The 23,508-nt window shown below is 48.9% G+C and overlaps 1 protein-coding gene across 1 annotated transcript; it reads left to right on the forward strand.

The window, feature by feature from the left end:
* Nucleotides 1-621: 621 nt before the first annotated feature.
* On the forward strand, nucleotides 622-13,121 carry Rapsn (receptor associated protein of the synapse). Its single transcript, XM_059260880.1, has 8 exons — nucleotides 622-1,047; nucleotides 1,647-1,985; nucleotides 9,070-9,228; nucleotides 10,152-10,250; nucleotides 10,322-10,444; nucleotides 10,902-10,955; nucleotides 12,276-12,475; nucleotides 12,838-13,121. The coding sequence occupies exons 1-8, from the start codon at nucleotides 856-858 to the stop codon at nucleotides 12,908-12,910; spliced, it is 1,239 nt and encodes a 412-aa protein (XP_059116863.1). The 5' UTR covers nucleotides 622-855; the 3' UTR covers nucleotides 12,911-13,121.
* Nucleotides 13,122-23,508: the final 10,387 nt, after the last annotated feature.

The raw sequence follows: 23,508 nt of genomic DNA on the forward strand, positions 1-23,508 counted from the left end.
TGAGTGTAGTGTCCCACACCTTTAGTATTAGCACCCTGGTGGCAGAGGCAGGTGGAGCTCTTGAGTTCAAGGCCAGCCTGGACTACAAAGTGAGTTCCAGGAAAGCCAGGGCTACACAGAAAAACCCTGTCTCAAAAAACAAGAAAGGAAGAAAAGCACCTTTAATACCTTTAATCCCAGCACTCGGGAGGCAGAGGCAGATGGATCTGTGTGAGTTTGAGACGAGCCTGGACTACAGAGCGAGATGCAGGACAGCCAGGGCTACACAGAGAAACCCTGTCTTAAAAACAAAAACTGAAAAAAGGAAAAGCAGAGGTGAGAGGAAAAGGGAATAAGCAGGCTGGGCACTCACCCCTCCTCCCTGATGCCTGTGTGCCCAGCGTCTTGTCTGTTTCTTTCCTGCTGTCAGAACCCCTGTCCTGAGGCTTGCCCACATCCTGGCCGACAGACAGCCTTTGGCAAGGCTTCAGGAAAGTCTAACCTCTGGGGTCATCAAGGCTGGTGTCAGAAGTGTCCAAGGGGGCACCCAGACAGGTTCCCAGGCGGCAGAATGCCTGCGTCCCTGGAGGAGCCACCTCTCAGCTTTGGGTGGGTGCGGCAGAAACCCTCGTGACCTTGCTGCTGACATTCCTCAGAAGCCACGTGGTCCCAACTGGCAGGGACAGCTGCAGACAGGGGCTGAACCAGCCTTGTTCCCAGGGTGGCGCCCGTTGTCCATCCAGGCCCTGCTCCGCTCCTGGTGTTGCTTTCCCCTCCCAGCGTTCAGTGGGCAGCCGGTGCCGTGGAGCCAACACCATGAGGGTCTAGCGGCACGTAGCCAACCACAGTCTTTCCGAGTGGCCGGGCTGTGGGAGGATGGGGCAGGACCAGACAAAGCAACAGATCGAAAAAGGACTGCAGCTGTACCAGTCCAACCAGACAGAGAAGGCACTGCAGGTGTGGATGAAGGTGCTGGAGAAAGGCTCCGACCTCGTGGGCCGCTTCCGGGTGCTAGGCTGCCTGGTCACAGCTCACTCAGAGATGGGCCGCTACAAAGAGATGCTGAAGGTAGATGTACCTTCACAGGGTGCCATGGGAGGGCCCGGGTGCTGTGAAAGGGCTTGGAACAGGGCTGGGTGGCTCCCAACTCCCAGGCTCCTTTGTAGCTTCCTGAGAATCCTCTATCTTAACAGGCTAGTGGCTGGGTCTGAGGTTTTCAATCTGCGTGGAAGACCCTGAGACTTGGATGGATGGGTATCTTCAGATTCAGGCCTGTGGCCTTCAGCTTCAGTGTCTGAGCCTCCGAGCCTGAGGTTCTCAGGCATCAGGGCTAGAGTCCAGGGATCTCAAGACCAGACCTCCAAGCCTAGGTTTTGGTCTGTTGCTTGCTGCCTGGAGATACAGGCTCCATTTGAGGGTCTGGCTGGTCAGTGGTAGACTCCAGATCTGAGGCTGGGGGTGAAAGGGTGTTGTCTACAGGTCTGAGCTGCAGTTCAAGCTTATAGGCTGTGGCTGGAGCCCGGGAGGATGGATCTGAGATAGTGGAAGCTCTGAGTCTGAGCTTTGGGGTCGGCTGCTCTGGCTGGGAGGTGGGGCTGGATATGGCACCCCAGGGGGTACAGGTTGAGCCTTGGCTGAATGTTGTCTGCCTACTACCCCGGGGTCAGTTTGCTGTGGTCCAGATTGACACTGCACGGGAGCTGGAGGATGCTGACTTCCTGCTGGAAAGCTACCTGAACCTGGCACGCAGCAATGAGAAACTGTGTGAGTTCCACAAAACCATCTCCTACTGCAAGACTTGCCTTGGCCTGCCTGGTACCAGGGCTGGTGCCCAGCTTGGGGGCCAGGTCAGCCTGAGCATGGGCAATGCTTTCCTGGGCCTCAGCCTCTTCCAGAAGGCCCTAGAGAGCTTTGAGAAGGCCCTGCGCTATGCCCACAACAATGATGACACCATGCTGGAGTGCCGTGTCTGCTGCAGCCTGGGCAGCTTCTACGCCCAGGTCAAGGTGGGCCTGGGCCCTAGGGGGGAGGACAATGGGGGTTTGGGGCTCCCTGAGAGTTCTGGGGGGAGGGTTCTCACTGTTTATGATAGCTATTCCCTGATTTCCTCTGGCCAAAAGTTCTTTTGAGACAATGCCATCAGCCTTAGCCAATTAGAGAATAGAACTATCAGACTTGCAGATCCTGCAAATGGTCCCTCAGATGGCATAGGTTTTAAGGTGGCTGTTGAACCTGCCTGTGACCTTGTCAGCTTCACATTCCCTTGGGTGGATGAGTGGTCCATGGCACAGGAGCATTTCCCTGCATGGACAAGTCCAAAAACCCACTGGCAATGCTTTATAGAGGCTGCACCTGCCTCCTCCAGGTTCAGCACAAGCCCCGAGAGTCTCCTAGGACCACTCATCTTGCTGGGCACTGCCCTCAGCCCTCCTTCTAGATAGTGGTGTGGTGAATGAGACAGGACTCCAGGGAAGGTAGAGCCATTCACCTCCATCTCTCAGGTGACCTAGGAGACAGGGAAGCCCCTTGTAAGAACAAGGCATAGGCTGTGTTTTCTGTACGGTCTTCAGCAAGTCACCTACCTTCTCTGAACCCTAAGAGGTCTGTTTATAAATGAGGAAGAACAAGACTCACAGATGAGGTGTAAAGATTTATTTGTCTAATGTTTATGGAAGGGGGTTGGAGAGATGGATCCGTGGTTAAAAGCCCTGCTTGCTGCTTTGCTGCTTGCTGCTCTTGAAGAGGATCGTTTTTTGGTTTGGTTCCCAGCACTGATATGGTGGCTCACAACTGCTTTTAACTACAGTCCCATGGCTCTCCTGACCTCTGCAGGCTGCTGCATGCACCTGCTGCACATACATACATTCAGATACACACACACACACACACACACACACACACACACACACACACACACAATATCAAATAAATACTTACTGAGCCAGGCAGTGGTGGCACACACCTCTAATCCCAGCACTTGGGAGGCAGAGGTAGGCAGTTCTCTGTGATATCCAGGACAGCCAGGGCTGTGCAGAGAAACCCTGTCTTTAAAAAACCAAAAGGAAAAAAATAAAAAACCAAAACGAGCCGGGTGGTGATGGCACACGCCTGTAATCCCAGGGAGGCAGAGGCAGGTGGATCTCTGTGAGTTCGAGGTCAGCCTGGTCTACAGAGTGAGTTCCAGGACAGGCTCCAAAAGTTACAGAGAAACCCTGTCTGGAAAACTCCCCCCCCCAAAAAAAAAAAAAGAAACCAGTTTACTGAGGATCCACTCCATCCCAGGCACCGCTGGACTGTGTGTCTGTAGCAACAGAGACAATGGTGGGATCTCTATCTGGCAGCCCTGTTCTATCTGGAGGAGAATGGCAGTGAACACAATCAGGAAGGTGGTTATGCATCATGTGAAGAAAGGTAGCAACACCAGGATGTGGGGTAGTGGTGCCATTGTTAAGACAGGGATCAGAAGGCCTCAGTGAGTGATGGAGGAAGAGAGGGGTGAGCCATGCAGAAATCCCGGGAATGATCATCAGCCCAAGCCCTGCCAAGAGGAAGGGAGGCCACGGAGTGGCCAGAGGTGTATGAGGAGGTGGGAAGCCATGCAGAAGGGTGGGTGTGAACTTGATGGCAGAGTCGGGGACCAAACACTTCCCATCACCAGGATTTTAGTGGGGAGGGGGTGACATGGTCTCGTATGGCCCAGTGTAACACCCGGCCGTGGGGGATTTTTTTAAGATTAATTTTTATTTTGTGTGTGTGGATGTTTTGCCTACGTGTGTGTCTGAGTGCCACCTGTGACTTGCTAGTGGACACCAGAGGTCAGCATTGGATGCCCTGGAACTGGAGCTACAGATGGTTGTGAGCTGTCATGGGAGTGCTGCAAATCAAAATCAGGTCCTCTGGAAGAGCAGCCAGGGCTCCTAACCACTGAGCCATGTCTCTAGCCCCAAGCTTTGGTGGAATTTTAACTCCTGGCACATGATAAATACTTTGTCCCCCAAAGTGAGAAAATAATGTAAGAAAATATAATAACACAGTGAGTTCCCATATACCCACCACTTAGATGGACCAATTATTCCTATTTTGCTACTTTTGGTTTATGCATTTTACTATTGTATTAGAAAGTTACTGACATCAGACTGAGGATGTAGGGCTGTTGGCAGAGTCTTTTGTAGTGTTCACAAAGTTCAGTTCCCAGTACTGCATAAACTGAGTGTAGTAGCACATGCCTGTGATCCCAGCACTGAGGAGGCAGAAAAGGATCAGAAGTTGAAGATCATTCTTTTTTTTTTTTTAACTTTATTTTATGTGCTTTGGTGTGCAGGTGTCAGATCCCCTGGAACTGGAGTTACAGACAGTTGTAAACTGCCATGTGGGTGCTGGGAATGGAACCCAGATCCTCTGAAAAAGTAGCCAGTGCTCTTAAACAGTGCGCTGTCTCTCCAGCCCCTTGAAGGTCATTTGTAACTGACAATGAGTTTGAAGATCTCATGGGGTACATGAGATCTGTCGGAGGGAGGGAGGAAAAATTGTTGACATGTCACTATTTTTATATTTTATTTTTTAGACTTTGTTTATTTCCTGTGTAAGAGTATGTGTATGTGCACTACATGTGTGTCTGGTGCCCCAGGAGGCCAGAGGAGGGTGTCAGATTCCCTGGAACTGGAATTAAAGATGGTTGTGGGAGCTGGGAATTGAACCCAGGTCCTTTGCAAAAACAGCAAGTATTCTGAACTACTGAGCCATCTCTTCTGCCCAACATCTCATATTTGACCCTGAAATAGTTCTGTATGAAATTTAGGTATCCTGGCAGTTGAGAGCCAAGGAATACCACAAAGTCACAAATAGGATTAAGAAAAGGGGGAGAGGCTAGGTGGTGGTGGTGCACACGTTTAATCCCAGCACTCTGGAGGCAGAGCCAGGCAGATCTCTGTGAGTTTGAGGCCATCCTGGTCTACAGAGTGAGATCCAGGACAGGTACCAAAACTACACAGAGAAACCTTGTCTCGAAAAAAAACAAAAAAAGGGGGGAGGGTAGAAAGGGGGTTAAGAAGGTGTCTTAGAGTTTCTATTGCTGTGAAGATACCATGACCACAGCAACTTAAGGAAAACATTTAACTGGGGTGGCTCACTTACATTTTCAGAGGGTCAGTCTATTATCATCGTGGTGGGGAGCATGGCGGCATGCAGGCAGACATGGCGCTGGCTACATCTTGATATGCAGGCCACAGGAATGAGACATTTGGCAGTATCCTGAGCATAGGAAACCTCAAAGCCCGCCCCTACAGTAACACACTTCCTCCAACAAAGCCATACCCATTCCAACAAAGCCACACCTCCTAATAGTGCCACTCCCTATGAGATTATGGGGGCCAGTTACATTCAAACTACTACAGAAACGTAGTATCCAATTTTGTATTGGACTGTCAGTGAGCCACTGGCCAGAGGCATCAAGCTGTATCTTACATTCTAGGAGATCCATCTGGAGTTGTCAGATCTTGCCTTTTATGTGATAAATGATATAGTAAAGTTTACCTGACTGGTAGACACAAAAGCAACAGTCCTCCCTGAGGAAGAAACAAAGACCACCTCTCTCTGCTGTTAGTAAATCTAATCCTCACCAATTTTTGTAGCACTACGGCGGCCAGAGAGTCTATTTGGCCCTGGAAGGTAAGGATGGTAAGCCACCCATTTGGGGGTCCTGGATGAACTAAGAAAAACTGATGGTAAATAGCTAGGGAAGTAGTCAGTCTTGCTGCTCCAGTGGGGACACCAGCAGTTATACCCAGGACTGCTGTAAACCCTGTGATGGGAATCAGCCAAGAGTTCTTCACTGGGTACCACCCCCAGTTTTGGAAAAAGGAAAACCAGGGGACAAATCCCAGACCACCCTGAGCAGGTAGGCAGCAATAAACTTGAGTGTTGTAGAGAATTGAGTCATTGTAAATGTTTGGGCATAGGAGCTGGGTGGTAGTACTAAGGGTTAAGGAATTATTGTAGTCTGCAGAATCCAGTGTGCCCACAAAGTATGTTCCTGAAGAGCTAAAGCAGTCTGTTGTAGAAGTAATCATCTTATTAAATAAGAAACACAGAGCCAATGCAGAGATGAAAGCCCAAGAGGTCAGAGCTAAGAGCTAAAAACCTTACTCTTCACTGCTGCTGCTGTCCTCTTCAGCCAAGAGACCTACTTCCTGTGTGTTTGTCTTTATATAGACTTTCTGTTCTGCCTTCTCATTGGTTGTAAACCCAACCACATGACCTCCTCGTCACTACCTGTCTGTACAGACCTCCAGGTCTTCTATGGTTGGTATTGAGATTAAAGGCGTGTGTCTCCATGCTGGCTGTATCCTTGAACACACAGAGATCCACCTAGCTTTGCCTCCCAAGAGCTGGGATTAAAGGGGTGCACCACCACCGCCCAGCTTCTGCTAAGGCTTGCTATTAGCTCTGACCCCCAGGCAACTTTACTTATTAACATACAAATAAAATCACATTTCAGTACAAATAAAATATCACCATAGTCTGCGATACCGAAGAGAGGTATGGGAGAGATAAGGGGTGGTAGTGATATTCGGCTTAGAACAATTAAAGAGAGGCAAGGTGAGAGAGTCTAATAAGACAATGGGCGAGGCCACAAATGGTGGCCGTCAGTTTGACCCAGGAGGGACACACTACCACCATTCTCCAAAGCAGTCAGGCAAAGCATTATTCAATAGCTGATATGCAGAGGTTGAAGTCTGAAACAAGAGATGCTGTGACAGTGAGGTAGGGTCAATATTGTCTAAAAGGGGAGATATTAGGGCTGTAAGGATCTCTGAGGAGCTTTGGACCACTTCTACCATGCCTATACCTAGGGTTTGAGAGAGTGGGATGTGTATCCTCTGTATTTGATTGTGCCTGATGGGCAACTGAGATAAATGTGATGGTAAAGTTTACCAGTCCACAGTTTGGTGTGAATGCTGATGAAATGCTGACATCTGCACCCTCTTAGTCCCTCTCGATTGATTAGTGGCGGTTTCTTTTATCTCGAAGGCCTTTCCTTCATCAGCGAGGGCTAGGTGGTACTCTGAAGTGCAGAGCCAATGGAAACCAAAGGCTTTCTCTTCAGTTAGCTGCTGGAGTAAGGACATCAGGGCTGTATTCAGGGCATGCTTACCTCTGCCTTCTCCTTTTGGTGCATCGCTGTGAAATCACAGGGTCCCTTTTTTTTTTCTTCTCCCAGCGCTGGGGAAGGAATCCAGGACCTTCCAATATGGTAGACAAATCTCCCACAGAGCTATATCCACAGCCCTCCATTATTATTTTTTGTAGTTTGAATTCTCTTTTTAAAATTTTGTGTGTGGGGTGGTGTATGTGTTACAAGACATGCTGGCTTGCTACTGGGCCATCTCCCAGCCCTGTTTGTATTTTGTTTTGTTGTTTTGTTTTGAGACAGGCTTTCTCTGTGTAGCCCTGGCTGTCCTGGAACTCATTCTGTAGACCAGGCTGGCCTTGAACTCAGAGATCCTACCTCTGCCTCCTGAGTGCTGGGATTAAAGGTGTACACCACCACTGCCTGGCTTGTATTATTTTAACCTTGCCCAGTGGAAGTCCCTCCAACCTTGACCCCATATCCTTTTGACAAGTGTTTTATTTACTGCCCTGTTTATTTAACACAATAAAGAGCCACGGGCTCGTTTTGAACATCCTCTGGGCTAGGTGTGAAGCCTACCATTCCCTCGGGTTCTTTTCAGTGGGCATTGGTGGTTGAAGTCTAGCTGTGGGTCCCCAGGTATGCACAGCTGCCTCTGTCTGTGCTGCTCAATCTTCTCAGATGCCAGAGCAGCTGGAGTTCACACGGCAGGGCTAGCTCCACCCAAAGTAACACCTAGTGCTTAGGGGTTCTTCTCCACTGACTGTAAACTCAGTCCTTCTTTCTCAAAGTAGAAAATTTTGGTCCATTTGTTTGTTTGGTTAGTTGGTTAAAGACAAGGTCTTATGTATCCAGACTGACCTCACATTCTACATATAGCCAAAGCTGGCCTTGAACTCCTGATTCTCCTGCCTCTACTTTCTGGGTGCTGGGTTTCCAAGTGAGCAATGTCACATTCAGCCTTGCTGTTAAGTTTTAAATGAGGTGAGAAATGTCAGGACTTGTTTGTATGTAGTAGATGATTAGGTAGAGAGACTTCAAAGATGCAGACGTAGGGGCTTTGGCCCGGGGATTGGTTCCCATGGCATGGGTGGAGGAACAGGAAGAGAACCAAGATGTAGGGCAGAGGATGTGGCTAAGAGTGGACAGACAGGGCGGTCCTCTGAGCTCCTGCTTTCCTGATGAGTGGCATTGGCTCTTTATGAGGGGCTTTTGTGAGTTTGAGGGGGAAGCATTCGAGAAGGATTTCATGGGCATGCCAAGCCTGTTCTGATGTTCTCTGGTGCTGATGCGATAGAACTGTCTCAGCCCTCAGGAGCAGCTGCTCCTGGTAAACCCCTCAGAAGCCCGTCTAGGACAGGATGAGAGGAGAAGCCAGCTGTGTTTTGCCTTTTCATTCAATGAACAAATATTTATTACGTATCAGCCAAGTCTAAGAACTGTTTTAGGCACTTGGCACACACAGCCATCCTAAGAGACCATACCTGTGCACTGGCTTCCCCTCCTTCCTGGATCATGTTTACCACTGGAGGCCAAAATGAATGAATGGGGGGGGGGCACGGCTGGAGAGATGGCTCAAGAGGATAAGAGCACTGACTGCTCTTCTAGAGGTCCTGAGTTCAATTCCCAGCAACCACATGGTGGCTCACAACCATCTATAATAAGATCTGGTACCCTCTTCTGGCATGCAGGCATACATAAAGGCAGAATGAACACTGTATACATAACAAATAAATAAATATTAAAAAAAAAAACTTAAAAAGAATGAGCTGACTATGACCACCGTGGTGCATATCTGTGATCCTAGCACTCAGGAGGCATGGTTCGGGAAGATTATAACTCGCGCAACATTTAAAAATAAATGGGGTTCCCTGGCTGTCAGAGAACCCAAGTCTGGAGCCCTGGGTTTAGGGCAATTCCTACCACTCAGTGTGTTCCCCTCCTGTTCTGTGTCCCTGCAGGACTATGAGAAAGCCTTGTTCTTCCCCTGCAAGGCTGCAGAGCTTGTCAACGACTATGGCAAAGGCTGGAGCCTCAAGTATCGGGCCATGAGCCAGTACCACATGGCTGTGGCCTACCGTCTGCTAGGCCACCTGGGCAGCGCCATGGAGTGTTGTGAGGTGGGGGAGCTGGGAAGCAATCGGTGGGGGTGGGGGTGGGGGAGGACCTCAGGCCCAGGACACTGGGCCCCCAATTTTCTAGAACAGTCCACAGAATACACAAACACACACACACACACACACACACACACACACACACACACACACACAAAGCTTGCCCTTGAGTCGCTGAAGAGAGTATTTCTATCACAAACTGTGCCCCAGACTTTATTCCCTTCCAGTCCATCCTCAGGACAAGAGCCTCTGTAGGACACTTTGAAAAGTAAAATGTAAGGGCTGAGGATGTGGCTCAGTTGGTAGAATGCTTGCCTGACATGCACAAAGCCCTGGGTTCAGCCAGGTGGTGGTGGCACACGCCTTTAATCCCAGCACTCAGGAGGCAGAGGCGGGTGGATCTCTGTGAGTTCAAGGCCAGCCTGGGCTACAGAGTGAGTTCCAGGACAGCCAGGAATATACAGAGAAACCTCGTCTTGAAACACCAAAACCAAAACAACAACAACATAGCCCTGGATTCAATCTGTAGTCCTACATAAAACCCATCCAGCTTGGTGGTGTATGCCTATAATCCCAACCCTTGGAAGGTGAAGGATCAGAAGTTCAAGGCCATCCTTGGCTACATGAGACTCTGTCTTTAAAAAAAAAAAAATGAGAGAAAGATAGGAGTCTTGAAGTTCCCCCACTCAGGCTCAAAACCCATTGCTTCTTCCTCTGATCCCAGTAAAGGTACTTCTCTCTGGGTCTCAGTTTCCATCGGTCAGACAATACTATGATCTTAGTGGTTCAGTACAAGAGGCCTCACCAACTTCAAGAATGTATTCGGTTCTGAGGAGGTGGTGACCCTAGCTGTCCCTTCTGAGGGACTGCTGGGTATAGGACACCCCGCAGTAGGATCAGCTTGCCTGAGTGACCAGCCTCCCTTGCAGGAATCCATGAAGATTGCTCTGCAGCATGGTGACCGACCACTGCAGGCACTGTGTCTGCTCTGCTTTGCCGATATCCACCGGAGCCGGGGGGACCTCGAGGTGAGATCACCAGGATGAGGGGGGACCGTGGGCCTGGATCACCTCAATTCCAACCCTGCCCGACTTTGCAGACAGCCTTCCCGAGGTACGACTCTGCTATGAGCATCATGACAGAGATTGGAAACCGCCTGGGGCAGGTGCATGTGCTGCTGGGTGTGGCCAAGTGCTGGATGGCCAGGAAGGTGTTGGACAAGGTGAGGTCAGGCCCTTTCCTGGAGCGAAAGCTCTCTCAGGGGCTCCCAGTTTGGGGCTACTCAGCCAACACTGGGAGTATGGTGCTGGGCTTGTCCCCCTTTTTTAACATCTGCCTCACTCTGTTCCCATGAGGCCCAGACATTCCCAGTAATTCTCTACCCTCAAAGAAGGCCCATGCCTTGTTCAGGGGCCCACAGCTTCTAAAGGGCCAAAGCTGGCATTTGGAGCTGAGATTCTTAAATTTCCTTCCGCTGTCTCACAGCATCCGATGAGGCAGTCATGTTCTGCCCATTGTGTCTGCATAAACTAAGGCGGGATGTAATTTGCTCATACAATTTCTCCTGCCTTCTCACAGAGCAATGGTTCCACCCATCCCCTCCCCCCCACTTTCCTTTTCTTTGCTATGAGCCAAGGCAGTCAGACTGCCTACATCTCTGGCCTCTGCTCACCTTTCAGGCTTTGGATGCCATTGAGAAAGCCCAGGACCTGGCTGAAGAGGTTGGAAATAAGGTCAGACATGGTTATGTCTCCTGGGTATGGGATCAAGAACCAAAGGAGGAAAATTAGGTGTGGCGGTGGAGGAAACAGGATAATCAGAGTTCAAGGTGATTCTTGGCTACATAGTGAGTTGGAAGCCAGCTTGGGATACATAAGACCCTGCTAGAGCTCCGAGCTCCTCTGATCCTCTGGAAGGTACTTGCAGCCATCCCAACCCCCTGGATCTCCAGCTTCCTCCCAGAGAGTATTTCTGGGGCTAGGCAGGCATTTCATAGCTTGGAGAAGCAGTGAGTCCCTGGTAGCCTCTTTATTCTTCATTAAAAACCCCTAACAGGGGCTGGAGATGCCTGAGCAGTTAAGAGCACTACCTGCTCTTCTAGAGGACCTGAGTTCAGTTCTCAGCACGCACGGCAGTTCACAACCACCTGTAACTAACTTCAGATCCGGGGATTAGATGTCTTCTTTTCCATGGGCACTAGGCATGCACATGGTACACAAACATACACACAAGCAAAAATGCTTGTACACATTTTAAAATCTTAAAAATAAAGCCAAAATACCAGCCCTCACAACGTCCTCCACTTCTCCATAGCTGGGTACTTGGCATCAAGAGCTGGGTATCCTCACAGCCTTCGCTCTAAGTGATCTCATACTATAGATGAGGCCCAAGGGCCCCCAGCTACCAGCTGCTGTGACCTAATGCTAAAGTCCATAGTAATATGTAGCTTCTTCAGATGTCTTAATTGTATCCAGACCTTAATGCTTTTTGGCTTAGTGTTTCCCAGAGTCTTCTAGAAAACGTGCATCTCTGTAGGCTCTGGTGCACAGCCCAACTAAGATGTTGAAGTGTATGTGCTTTGGGCTGGACCGCAGCCACTCATGTTCACTCAGCTATCACATTGATCAGAAATGAATACTCAGTAAAAATAAGGAAGCAAATTAGATACCGTAGAGGCAATATCTAATATCTAACAGCAACAGGTTTGGTCAACAAAATCCTTCAGAAACATGGTATGGTGGGGCACACCTGTTCCAGGACTTGGGAGGTGGAGGCAGAAGGATCGGGAGTTCTAGGCTAGCCACGACTATATAGTGAGTTTGAGGCCAGCCTAGGCTATGTATGTGAGACCCTATCTCAAAACAAAAACATGGGGTCCCATGTTCTGGTCTCTTACCCCACCCACTCTCTGTCCAAAGGGAATCCAAGGCTTGGGGGTGGGCAGGGTCTTTCTCCCAGGTCCCCCAGCAAGGCAGGAGTGTGACAGGGACAGCACCTTCCCAGCCCTGCCTTCTGCCTAGCCTCTCACGGCATCCATCCCCCCCGCATCTCAGCTGAGCCAGCTCAAGCTGCACTGCCTGAGTGAGGGCATCTACCGCAGCAAAGGGCTGCAGCGTGAGCTGCGCGCGCACGTAGTGAGGTTCCATGAGTGCGTGGAGGAGACGGAGCTCTACTGTGGCCTGTGTGGCGAGTCCATCGGGGAGAAGAACAGCCGGCTGCAGGCCCTGCCCTGCTCCCACATCTTTCATCTCAGGTGAGGCTGGGTGGGCACGACCCCCAGATCACACTAACAATATTAGAGGCAAGCTCCTGGGTGCCTTCCCCAGGCTTGGTGTGTTCTAAGAACTTCCCACCTACTTACCGACTTGCCTCCAACCGCATGAAGGGGTTATTCTTACCACCATCCCAGGGGGAATTCAGAGCGTCCCCTTCCAGGACCAGGCTTGCCCCAGGGTGGAAGCTTCTGATGCAGGGCAGGCAGGAGGTGAGCAGCGGGCCTGGAGAGCCTCCTCTGCCACTGGACAGCGACCCCTGGACTGGAAGGGAGGAAGACAGAAGCCAGAGCCTGGAGAAAGCCTGGCATGGGTGAGTGGACAGAGCCCTCTGCCTCCGCAGATGCCTGCAGAACAATGGCACTCGGAGTTGTCCCAACTGCCGCCGCGCCTCCATGAAGCCAGGATTCGTGTGACTTCAGTGGCCGTCTTCGGCGTTGACATCGCTTCCCTTGGCTCCTTCTCCACCATCAAGCTGAAGGCTCTGGTGAAATTCTAGGGTAGCTGCCAGGGCCTCCTTTGCCGACTCAGGGCCGGGGGCTTGCCTGCTGCTCCTCTGGGCCTAGCTCCCCTCCCCTGCCTCTTTGTATTTCGTTCTTTATAGAAAAATAAAATGTTTGTACCTGGTGCCGGTGGTGCTGGCCTTTCCTCCTCACGTGGGCTTCCCCAGACACAAGCCCCACTCCATATTCCGTGTGAGACCCTCCAGCCGCCCACCTTCTTAGCAACTCAGTTACCTTGCTGCTGGGATGCCTACCCCCAGTGTGAGGAGTTGAGAGGGGACTACTAGATAATAAGCAGAATAGGCAAGCAATGTGGAAAGTGCTAGAAACTTGCATGGATTGCATTGTAAACTTCTGCCCCACCAGTTTTTAAAAATTACATCTATTGCATGTGTGTGCACATGTGTGTGCACATGTGCCAGTGTGAATGTGAGGTCAGAGAACAATTTCAGGGAGCCAGTTCTGTCCTACTGTGTGAGTCCCTGGGGGTGGAACCCAGGTCCTCAGGCTTGGAGGCAAATGTCTTTACATGCTGAGCCATCTCACTGGCCCCTACCCCACCAATTTTTCTGTTGTTAATTGTTTTTGGTTTTTTCGAGACAGGGTTTCTCTGCATAGCCCTGGCTGTCCTGGAACTCACTCTATAGACCAGGCTGTCCTGGAACTCACAGAGATCTGCCTGCCTCTGCCTCCCAAGAGCTTGGATTAAAGGCACTGCCTAGCAAATGCTTTTAAACAGGATCTGTCTATTCAGTAAGACAAGAGTCTCACTATGTAGTTCTGGCTGGTCTGGAAATCAGTGTGGAGGTTCAAATTCACGAAACTCCTGCCTCTGGCTCCTGACTGCTGGAATTAAGGGTGTGTGCCATCATGCCTGGCTCTGTCACCTTTATTAGAAGGGACTGATGACCACCTCCCAAAGGCCTCTTTACAAATACCACAACACAAGGCATTCTATTTCAACATGTGAATTTTGGATGGAAAAAAAAGCCCCTACTGTGAGTATATTTGAAGATGAGGCCTTGAACAGGCTAGTGAAAGCCTGAGAAGATAGCTTAGTGGGTAGGGCGCTTGCCTAGCCCACTTGAGGGTCTAGCTTTACTCCCCAACACCACACAAACCAAAGGTACTAGCCCTTGGGAGATGAAGGTAGGAGGATCAGAAGTTCAAGGTCACCCTCTGCTCCATGGCAAATTTAAGGCCAGCCTGGGCTACATGAGACCCTGTCTCAAAAACAAAATAAAATGAGTTCATCTCAGTCCTAAGGTTGGGATGCTCATCAAACAGGACTCCTGTCCGGAGAAGAAGAGAGACATTGGCGAAATAGGAGAGTTTTCTCCCCTCTCCCCGTGATGCAGAAAGAGCCTCTCATTGAGGACACAGTAAGGACATGGTTTTCTGCCAGCCAGGAAAAGGAACCTCACCCAAAACTGAATTTCCTAGCACCCTCTTCTGGGAATTGCAGCCTCTAAAACAGCGAGAAAACTAGCTTCTGGGGCTGGAGCGATGGCTCAGTGGCTACATGATTTCTTCTCTGCTCACTGGCTGCTCATCCAGAGGATTCAGGTTTGATTTCCAGGACCCACATGACAGCTGTCTGTACAACTCCAGTTCCAGGGACCCAAACCCTCTTATGGCTTCCACAGCACCAGGACACACATGGTGTTCAGATACACATACAAGCACAAAACCCATACACATAAAAAATAAAACATTTTTAAAAAAGAAATTAGCTTCTGTGTTTAGATTACCTAGTCTATACTTTAAAAAAATATATTTTATTGGTATTTTGCTTGCTTGTATGTCTGCAAGGGAGTCAGATCCCCTGGAACTGGAGTTACAGACAGTTGTGAGCTGCCATGTGGGTGCTGGGAATTGAACCTGGGCCCTCTGGAAAAGCACCCAGTGCTCTTAAGCACTGGGCCATCTCTCCAGACATGGGTATTAATTTTAAAGGGAAGGAAAAGCTACGTCTCAGTGGAGATGGTTGGCTGGCCCAGTTCACCTCCAGGACAAGGTGAAACTGTGTGCCACCTGAAAGGCACAACACTAAGGGGGACACGGTTAGAAACGTCCCTCAGAGTAACTGTGATTTTTGAAAGTGTCCAGAGATGAAATCAAGGTGTATTCGTTTGTTTTCTACTGTGACCAAAAACAACTTGAGGAAAAGATGTATTTGGCTTACACGTCCCAATCACAGTCCCTCACCAAGGGAAGTCAGGGCAGGAAGTCAGGGCAGGAACTCGAGGCAGGAACCTAGAGGGTGGAACTGAAGCCGAGACCTTGAAGGAGTGTGGCTTACTGGCTTGCTTTCCACGGTTAGCTCAACCTGCTTTGTCATATGACCCAGGACCACCAGTCCAGGGCTGATACCACCCACAGTGATCTGGGCCCTCCCACATCAGTCATTAATCAAGAAAACCCCCACAGTCTTGCCTACAGGCCAAGCTGATGGAGTTATTTCCTCAGTTGAAATTCCCCCTTCCCAAACGACCCTGGCTTGTGTCAAGCTGGTTAAAACTAACCAGGATGCAAGGAAAGTCTGGGAAATTCTTTTTTGTGAGTGTGTGTGCTTTTCGTTTTTCTGTTTTTTGTTTGTTTGTTTGTTTGTTTCTGTTTTGTTTTCCTAGTCTATCATTTTGTTATTCAGTGATAGACAAGTACATTAAATGTATGCAATATTGAAAGTGCAAACTTTAATGGGAAGCTTTATGGCTTCAGTTTCGAATGCCAGTTTTAACTATATGTAATTGATTAGGTTGTTTAGACTTAATTCTTGTATAGAAGCACTGAGTGCACGCAGCCCTTCTCTGCTGGACTCCTTCACTGTAAAGGCTGTTGCTAGGACAACCAGTGAAGCTAGGAGGAAGCCTGAGGATGAAGTTGTGGAAAGCTACTGATATTCACATCCCCCTGTTCCAGGCAATGCCGTGGTTAATCAGGAGACTGTTTGGTTTTGATCCGGTTCTGTTGATTTGATGCAGGGCTTTGGGAATACTCTTCCACTGAGCTACATCCCCCTAGCCCAGGAGGATGTTCTTTTTGTTCTTGTTGTTGTTCGTTTGTTTTATCCAGGCAGTGTTTCTCTGTGTAGCCCTGGCTGTCCTGGATCTTGCTCTCTAGAGCAGGCTGGCCTCAAACTCAGAGATCCACCTGCCTCTGCCTCCTGAGCCCTGGGATTAAAGGCGTGCACCACCACTGCCCAGGTGGAAGTTCTTTTAGGAAATTCTTACAGAAGTATCCAAGCTGATACTAGCCCTCGACTTCATTTGATTCCTGAAAAGAAGTTACAAGTCTGGCGGTGGTGGTGCATGCCTTTAGTCTCAGCACTCTAGAGGCAGAGGCAGGCGGATCTCTAAGTTTGAGGTCAGCCTGGTCTACAGAGTTCCAGGACAGCCAGGGCTACAGAGAGAAACCCTGTTTTGAAAACAGCCGTCTCCCCAAGAGAAGTTACTAGTGTTGTATTTCTAAGTTTTTTGGAAATTATATTTATATATATATATATATATAATATATATGTGTGTGTGATATATATGCATATGTATCTCACATGTATATGCATATATACCTCACATATATACAATGCCAGGCACGGATGACATAACCTGTGGTCCCAGCTCCTCAGGAGGCAGGAAGATTGCTTCAGTGTAGGAATTCAAGGAACTATCCCATATCTTCAGGTTGTTTTTTTTCTTTCTTTGTTTCTTTCTTTTTTTAAGATTTATTTATTTATTATGTATACATTGTTCTGTCTGCATATATTCCTGCACACCAGAAGAGGGCGCCAGATCTCATTACAGATGGTTGTGAGCCACCATGTGGTTGCTGGGAATTGAACTCAGGACCTCTGGAAGAGCAGCCAGTGCTCTTAACCTCTGAGCCATCTCTCCAGCCTGTTTTTGTTTTGTTTTGTTTTGTTTTTTTCTTTAAACAAAATAGCTAACTTCTTCAAAGGAGTAGAGTGGAGTAGGGAGTAGGCAGCGGGGTGGGCAGGCTTAGAGTTAGAGTGGTTCTTGGGGTGGTCTTTCTGAGAAGGTGGTGTTGAGAGGTGACACAAGCAGTAAGCTGGGATGCATCTCAGTGGTATAGGGCTTGTCTAGCACCTGGGAGGACCCGGGTTCAAACCCCCGTACTGAAGAGAAGAGAAAAAGGGAGAAGGTCGGTGTTGTGCTTTGCGGTTGTAATGCCAGCCCTCAGAAGATTAAGGAGGAAGGATTGCTCTGAGATCGAGGTCAGCCTGGACTAAACAGAGAGTTCTAGGCCAGTTAAGTTACAGAGTGAGGTCCTGATTTTAAAAGAAAGAAAGAAATAGGGCTGGAGAAATTGCTCAGTGGTTGAGTGCTTACTGCTCTTCCAGAGGACCTGAGTTCTGTTGCGAGGTATTTGATTACACTATGTAAAGACATGTCACTGGGACTGGTTTAATAAAAAGCTACATTGCCAGTAGCTAGGCAGGAGATATAGATGGAACTTCCGGACAGAGAGAGTTCTGGAAAGAAGAAAGGGGGAGTTGCCAGCCAGATGCAGAGGAAGCAGGACATTCAGGAGAAGAGGAAAAAGCCACAAGCTCCATGGCAGCATGTAGATGAATAGAAATAGGTTAATTTAAGTTATAAGAGGTAATTAGAAACAAACCCAGGCTAAAGCCAAGCTTCCATAATTAATAAGAAGTCTTTGTGTCATTATTTGGGAGCTGGCTGTCGGAACAGAGAAAGACTTGTTACAGAGTTCAGTTCCCAGCACCTATGTTGGTGACTCACAACCCATAATTCCCCTCATTCCTGCTCCAAGGAGTCCCAAATGCCGCCTGCCTTCTGGCCTTCTAGGGCACAGCACTCACATGAATGCACACATACAGACCCATGTGGTGCACTTAAATAAAACAAATATTACAAGAGAAGAAAAAATTAAAAATAGGGATGGGGTCAAGCAGCCCAATTATCAGTAAAGTACATTCTAGAAAAAAGGAACAAGGGCTTGCCTGATACAGTCAAGGGACAGCAAGGAAGCTCGTCACCATGGCCTGAGAGCTGGGAAACCAGAGAGTACAGACACACAGGGCCGTACAGGCTGTTGTGAGGACTGGGTTTTACTCTGAGGGCAGGCAGCTGCTGGGGTTTTAGGCAGAGTGACATGATCTGAGCAGTTCCAAAGGAATTCCACTGGGTACTATGTAGAGAACAGACTAGGTCCAGGACAGCTGGCCTGAATGCTTCCAGACTGGCAGCATGGGGTACAATGTGAGATCTTGTCTACACACACACACACACACACACACACACACACACACACACACGTAGATGTGGCACATGTTACCAGTTGGCAAATTTATGGGAAAGGCAGGTTTTCATTGTTTGTTCTTTCAACTTGTAATTTTTACTTTTTCTTTTCAAAATAAATTGTTTTTCCAAATGGTAAATTTTAGGAAATGTTACCCAGACATAGGGAGGGAGGGTGTGGGGAGGTGCTGTGGGGGAGGGAGAGATCCAGATGTTAGGGATAGGCTCGTGTGACAGGTGTCAAATTTTGCCAAAGGAGAGCAGGCTGTTTTCGGGGTGTTGCTGAGTTGGCAGAGTGCTACCCTAGCGTGGAGGAAGCCTCAGGTTTGATTCCCAGTGCTGCAGAAACCAGGTTTGGTGGGGGAAAAAATCAGTACACAATCCCAATGCTTGAATGCAGGAGAATCAGAACTTCCAGGGCATCCAGGGCTATATGGTAAGTTCATAGCCAGCCTGGGATATGAAGCCTTGTCTCTGTCTGTCTGTCTGTCTGTCTGTCTGTCTGTCTCTCTCTCTCTCTCTCTCACACACACACACACACACACACACACACACACTTGGGCCAATTGTGAGCCTTTAATCCCAGTACTCAGGACGCAAGACAGTTGGATCTTTGTGAGCTCAAGACCAGCCTGGGTTATGTAGTGAAACTCCCTCTAAAAGGGAGTGGAGAAAAGAATATGTTTCGTGCCAGGGCATTTTCCTGGTATGTCTGGTAAGTGCCCTGAAGGGGAGTGTGGGAAACGGAATAAGACTTGACTAGTCTTTGGGGCTGATTAAAGAACATGAGAGTTCATTGATATTCAGTGGGGACACAGAGTTATAGGAAAAGTAGAAGCACAGATGTGGGATGAGTTATTGGGGGTCTGAGACACCAAAGGGCAGAGGCCCAGGTACTGATGTGGCAAGAAAAGATGTAGCATGTGGACAAGATGTGGTCAGGGACCAGACTTGGCTCTTTTTGTTGTTGTTGTTTTTTTGTTTTTCGAGACAGGGTTTCTCTGTGTAGCTTTGCGCCTTTCCTGGATCTCACTCTGTAGCCCAGGCTAGCCTCGAACTCACAAAGATCTGCCTGCCTCTGCCTCCTGAGTGCTGGGATTAAAGGCGGGTGCCATCACCGCCCGGCCAGACTTGGCTCTTTATCCTAAGAGAAGGCTTTGTTTTTGTTTTCTTCTTGAGAGAATGGATACTGTAAGGTAAAAGGGCCAGCCAAATAAACACATTCTGCCCCTGACCAGCTCGGCAGGAAAACCAGCCAATCCCTGAGTACAAAATCCAGCCAATCTCCGAGCTTGTCCAAGCTCAGGGATTGAAATCTGATCAATTCCCACCCTGAAAATCTTCTCCCTGAAAAAACTCCACCCCGAAAGAAATCACATATAAGCCCTGTACCTGTTCAGTTTGGGGGTTGCCTTTTTCCATCCTGGCAGAGGCAGCCGCTCTCCTGGATTCCTCCCTCCCAGTAAGTCTCTTGAATGAGGTTTGGGTGACCACCTTCTTTCACCAGAGTGGAGCAGGGCAGAGAACAACTTTTGCTGAAGGGAAAACTCTTTTAGCAAAGCAGAGCTGTAATGGCTCTTGCTGGAGCCGGGGCAGAATTGCTACATTTCTGCGGGAAACTCCCTTAGCAGAGCAGAGCAGAGCTGTGCTCTCTCCCGGAGAGAACAGAACTGCTACATTCCTGTATCACTTGGCTGTTATCACCTGGCTTCCGACAGCCAGGATACCTTTCCCTCCAGAGCTGTAACACTTACAGCTACCATAACCAGATCTAGCTTGAGCCTGATGTCCCTGGATAGTCTTTGGAGAACAGATTAGAAGGGGTTGATCTCCCAGCCTGGTCTGCAGAGCAAGTTCTAGACAGCCAGGGCTATGTAAACAACACTGTCTTGAGAAACAAAATGTCTTAGGATTTCTGTTGCTGTGAAGACATACCATATCCGTGGCAACTCTTATAAAGGAAAACATTTAATTGGGGTGGCTCACTTACAGTTTCAGAGGGTCAGTCCATTATCATCGTGGTGGGGAGCATGGCGGTGTGCAGGCAGACATGGTGCTGGCTACATCTTGATATGCAGGCCACAGGAATTTGACTGAGACATTTGGCAGTATCCTGAGCATAGGAAACCTCAGAGCCCACCCCTACAGTGACACACTTCCTCTAACAAGGCCATACCCACTCCAACAAAGCCACACCTCCTAATAGTGCCACTCCCTATGAAATTATGGGGGCCAATTACATTCAAACTACTACACACAAAAAAAAAAAGAAAAGAAAAGAAGAGATGGATCTCACCCCAGCCTAAGGCTGTCAGAAAAATTTCCACTATCTTACTGTTCTCAAAGAACAGCCACATCCACCACCCTGCTTTACCTTCGCCACAACTCTGTGTGATCAGCGTGAGGGGACCAGAGCTCTGTGTGATCAGCGTGAGGGGACCAGAGCTCTGTGTGGTCAGCACGAGGGGACCAGAGCTGCCCAAGCACACTGGGCCATCTTCTCTATTTCCAGTCCCTTCACAGGAGCCCAGGGTTAAAATGGAACTACTCGGTCCGGATGCCATCCTGAATCCAGCTTCTATTGGCACCAGTGCGTTGACTCCAGGACCTCCTGCCTCCCTTGCTCTGGACCTTTTCTTCCCTTGAAAGGCCTAGATGGACCTGAGGCCCCAAACTGGGTTAGTTTCTTTCTCCCTGAGGCCATGCTTAGAATCTCAGTATCCTGTTGAGATGGTCCCCTCGTAAGTCCTAATCTCCCTCAGCGCCACAGCCTTCTTAAGTGAGCTTTCTTTCCCGGCTCCCCCAAGACATCCTACTCCTTTGCTCTCAAAAGAATTGATCAGTCCTGATATTCTTCATATGAGAAATCCAGTCTACTTCTCTCATTCTTTCCCTCTTCCTGTCCTGCCCTTCCTGAGAGAGAGAGGAGAGAGAGAGAGAGAGAGAGAGAGAGAGAGAGAGAGAGAGAGAGAGTGTGTGTGTGTGGTGTGTCTCTGTGTGGGTGATCTCTAGGGTGATCTACCCTAGAGATCTAAATAGGGTATCTTCCTGCTGTCTGCCTCCCCTCCCTGTCTGAGACAGGGTCTTTCACTAATCCTGGAGCCTTTTTAGGCTAGACTGGTGGTGTTTTGTTTTGTTTTGTTTTTTTTACTAAATGTCAATCATTCATTTTACCAATAGACTCGGGAGCCAGATGCTGGGATAAAAACCTGCTAACTCAGAGAGGCAGAGAAAGCACCCAGCTGACATTCCTCCTCTGCCATCATCCCAGAAAGAGATTTTTCCTACACCCGTCTCAAACAAAACTCCCTACACTCAATGTCCCTCCCTTCCACTTGCTGTGTGTCTACCTATCCATCCTCCTGACTCCTTATTCTCTGTAGTTTTATTTTTTTCCCTGTCAACTGGCTGCTTGCTCTGCCTCTTAAGCCGTGGTTGACTTTATTTAATCCTGTTGACAATATTCAAGCAGAAAACTCTTGGATTAAACATGTGTGCTAGGGCTGAGCCACACCACAACTAGAAAGAGTTTTTTCCAGTACATAATGCAATCTCGGGGTTCACAGCGTGGTCAAATATCCGGCAACAGATTGGCTGGCTGGTGGTCCCCCAGGATCTGCCTGTTTGCCGACTCTCAGTCCCTCCCTCAGTACAGACAGACATTTTGACAGCTTCTTCCACGGACACTCGACGACCCAAACTGAAGCTCTCATGCTTGCGGACTGTTCATTTTACCCACTAAGCCATCTCCCAGCCCCCCACCCACCCACTTTTCTCCTCTCTCATTTGAGACAAACTTTTGCCACAATTCTCAGGCCGTCCTCAAACTCCTGGGCATGCCGCTGATCCCAGCTGGAAGGAGAAATTTGAGGTCAATAGGCCCAGTATTGACAGTGACTCACTGAGTGACCCTGGGTCCATCATCCAACCCTCTGAGCCTCTGTGTGTTTATCTAAACTTGGCAGTGACCTGTCCACAGGGCAGCGTGTTTGAGAGGACAGACTAACACGCACCGAGAGGTGCTTTGTCTGGAAAGGCAACTGCCACCGCTGAGACCTAAAGAAAGATCTGCCTTCAGCTGTATCCCAAGGCAACCACTGCAAACATCCCCCAATTTAGAGCATATAAGCTATGTGACTTCCATGAAGATGATAATACAGGGGCCTAGGATTCATCTCAAACTATCCAGAGATCCTCTTGAGTAAGAGACACAAGCACAACACACCAGTCTCGTGCTGTTCAAAAGACAGGCTGGAGAGATGGCTCACAATTAAGGGTACTCGCTGCATTTGCCGAGGACCTGGGTTTGCTTCCCAGTACCTGTAGGGCCGCTTACACCATTTGCACCTGGAATTCCAGGGGAATCTGATGCCCTCTTCTGGCCGTCTTGGGCACTGGATTCATGTGGTGCACAGACATACATGTAGGCTAAAAACTCATACTCATAAAATAAATCTTCAAAGGAGACCTGTCATGCTCACCAAGGTCACTATGAACACAGACCGCTGCAGACTTGAGTCCTGTTTGTGACTGCACAGGCGTTGCCGACTGAGCTCTTCCTATGTGGACAGTCTGGGGGATCTGCATTAACAGTAGTAGAAGCAGCTAGGTGCGGTGGCGCACGCCTTTAATCCCAACACTCGGGAGGCAGAGGCAGGCGGGTCTCTGTGAGTTAGAGGCCAGCCTGGTCTACAGAGCTAGATCCAGGACAGGCACTAAAACTACACAGAGAAACCCTATCTCGAACACCCCACACACAAAAAAAAAAAAAGAAAAAGAAAAAGAAAAAAGAAAAAATAACAATAGTAGTAGAAGCAATTGTTGGGGGTATTCACCAGAGAACACTGCTTGGACATGGCTTATTTATTTAATGTACATAGGTGGGTACCGATGTGATTTATGTGCATGATATATGGGTAGTGCCTGAAGAAGCCAGAAGAGGCTGTTGGATCCCCTGAAACTGGAGTTACATGGCATTGTAAGCTGGGTGGTGGTGGCGCACGCCTTTAATCCCAGCACTCGGGAAGCAGAGCCAGGCGGATCTCTGTGAGTTGGAGACCAGCTTGGTCTACAGAGTGAGATCCAGGACAGGCACCAAAACTACACAGAGAAACCCTGTCTCGAAAACAAAACAAAACAACAAACAAAAAAACCAAAAAAACCCACAACAGGTCATAGTAAGCTGCCTGGTGTCGAACTCCTTATGTATATCATGCTGGTCTCCAACTCAAA

The sequence above is a fragment of the Peromyscus eremicus genome, chromosome 4 (assembly GCF_949786415.1).
Source record: "Peromyscus eremicus chromosome 4, PerEre_H2_v1, whole genome shotgun sequence".
Taxonomy (NCBI): Eukaryota; Metazoa; Chordata; class Mammalia; order Rodentia; family Cricetidae; genus Peromyscus; species Peromyscus eremicus.

Excerpts from the sequence above, each read along its gene's own strand:
- Rapsn (XM_059260880.1), top strand. The coding sequence starts at position 856 with ATGGGGCAGGACCAGACAAAGCAACAGATCGAAAAAGGACTGCAGCTG. Across the intron at positions 9,229-10,151 it reads GCGCCATGGAGTGTTGTGAG|GAATCCATGAAGATTGCTCT; the intron begins GTGGGGGAGCTG and ends CCTCCCTTGCAG. Across the intron at positions 12,476-12,837 it reads TCCCACATCTTTCATCTCAG|ATGCCTGCAGAACAATGGCA; the intron begins GTGAGGCTGGGT and ends CTGCCTCCGCAG.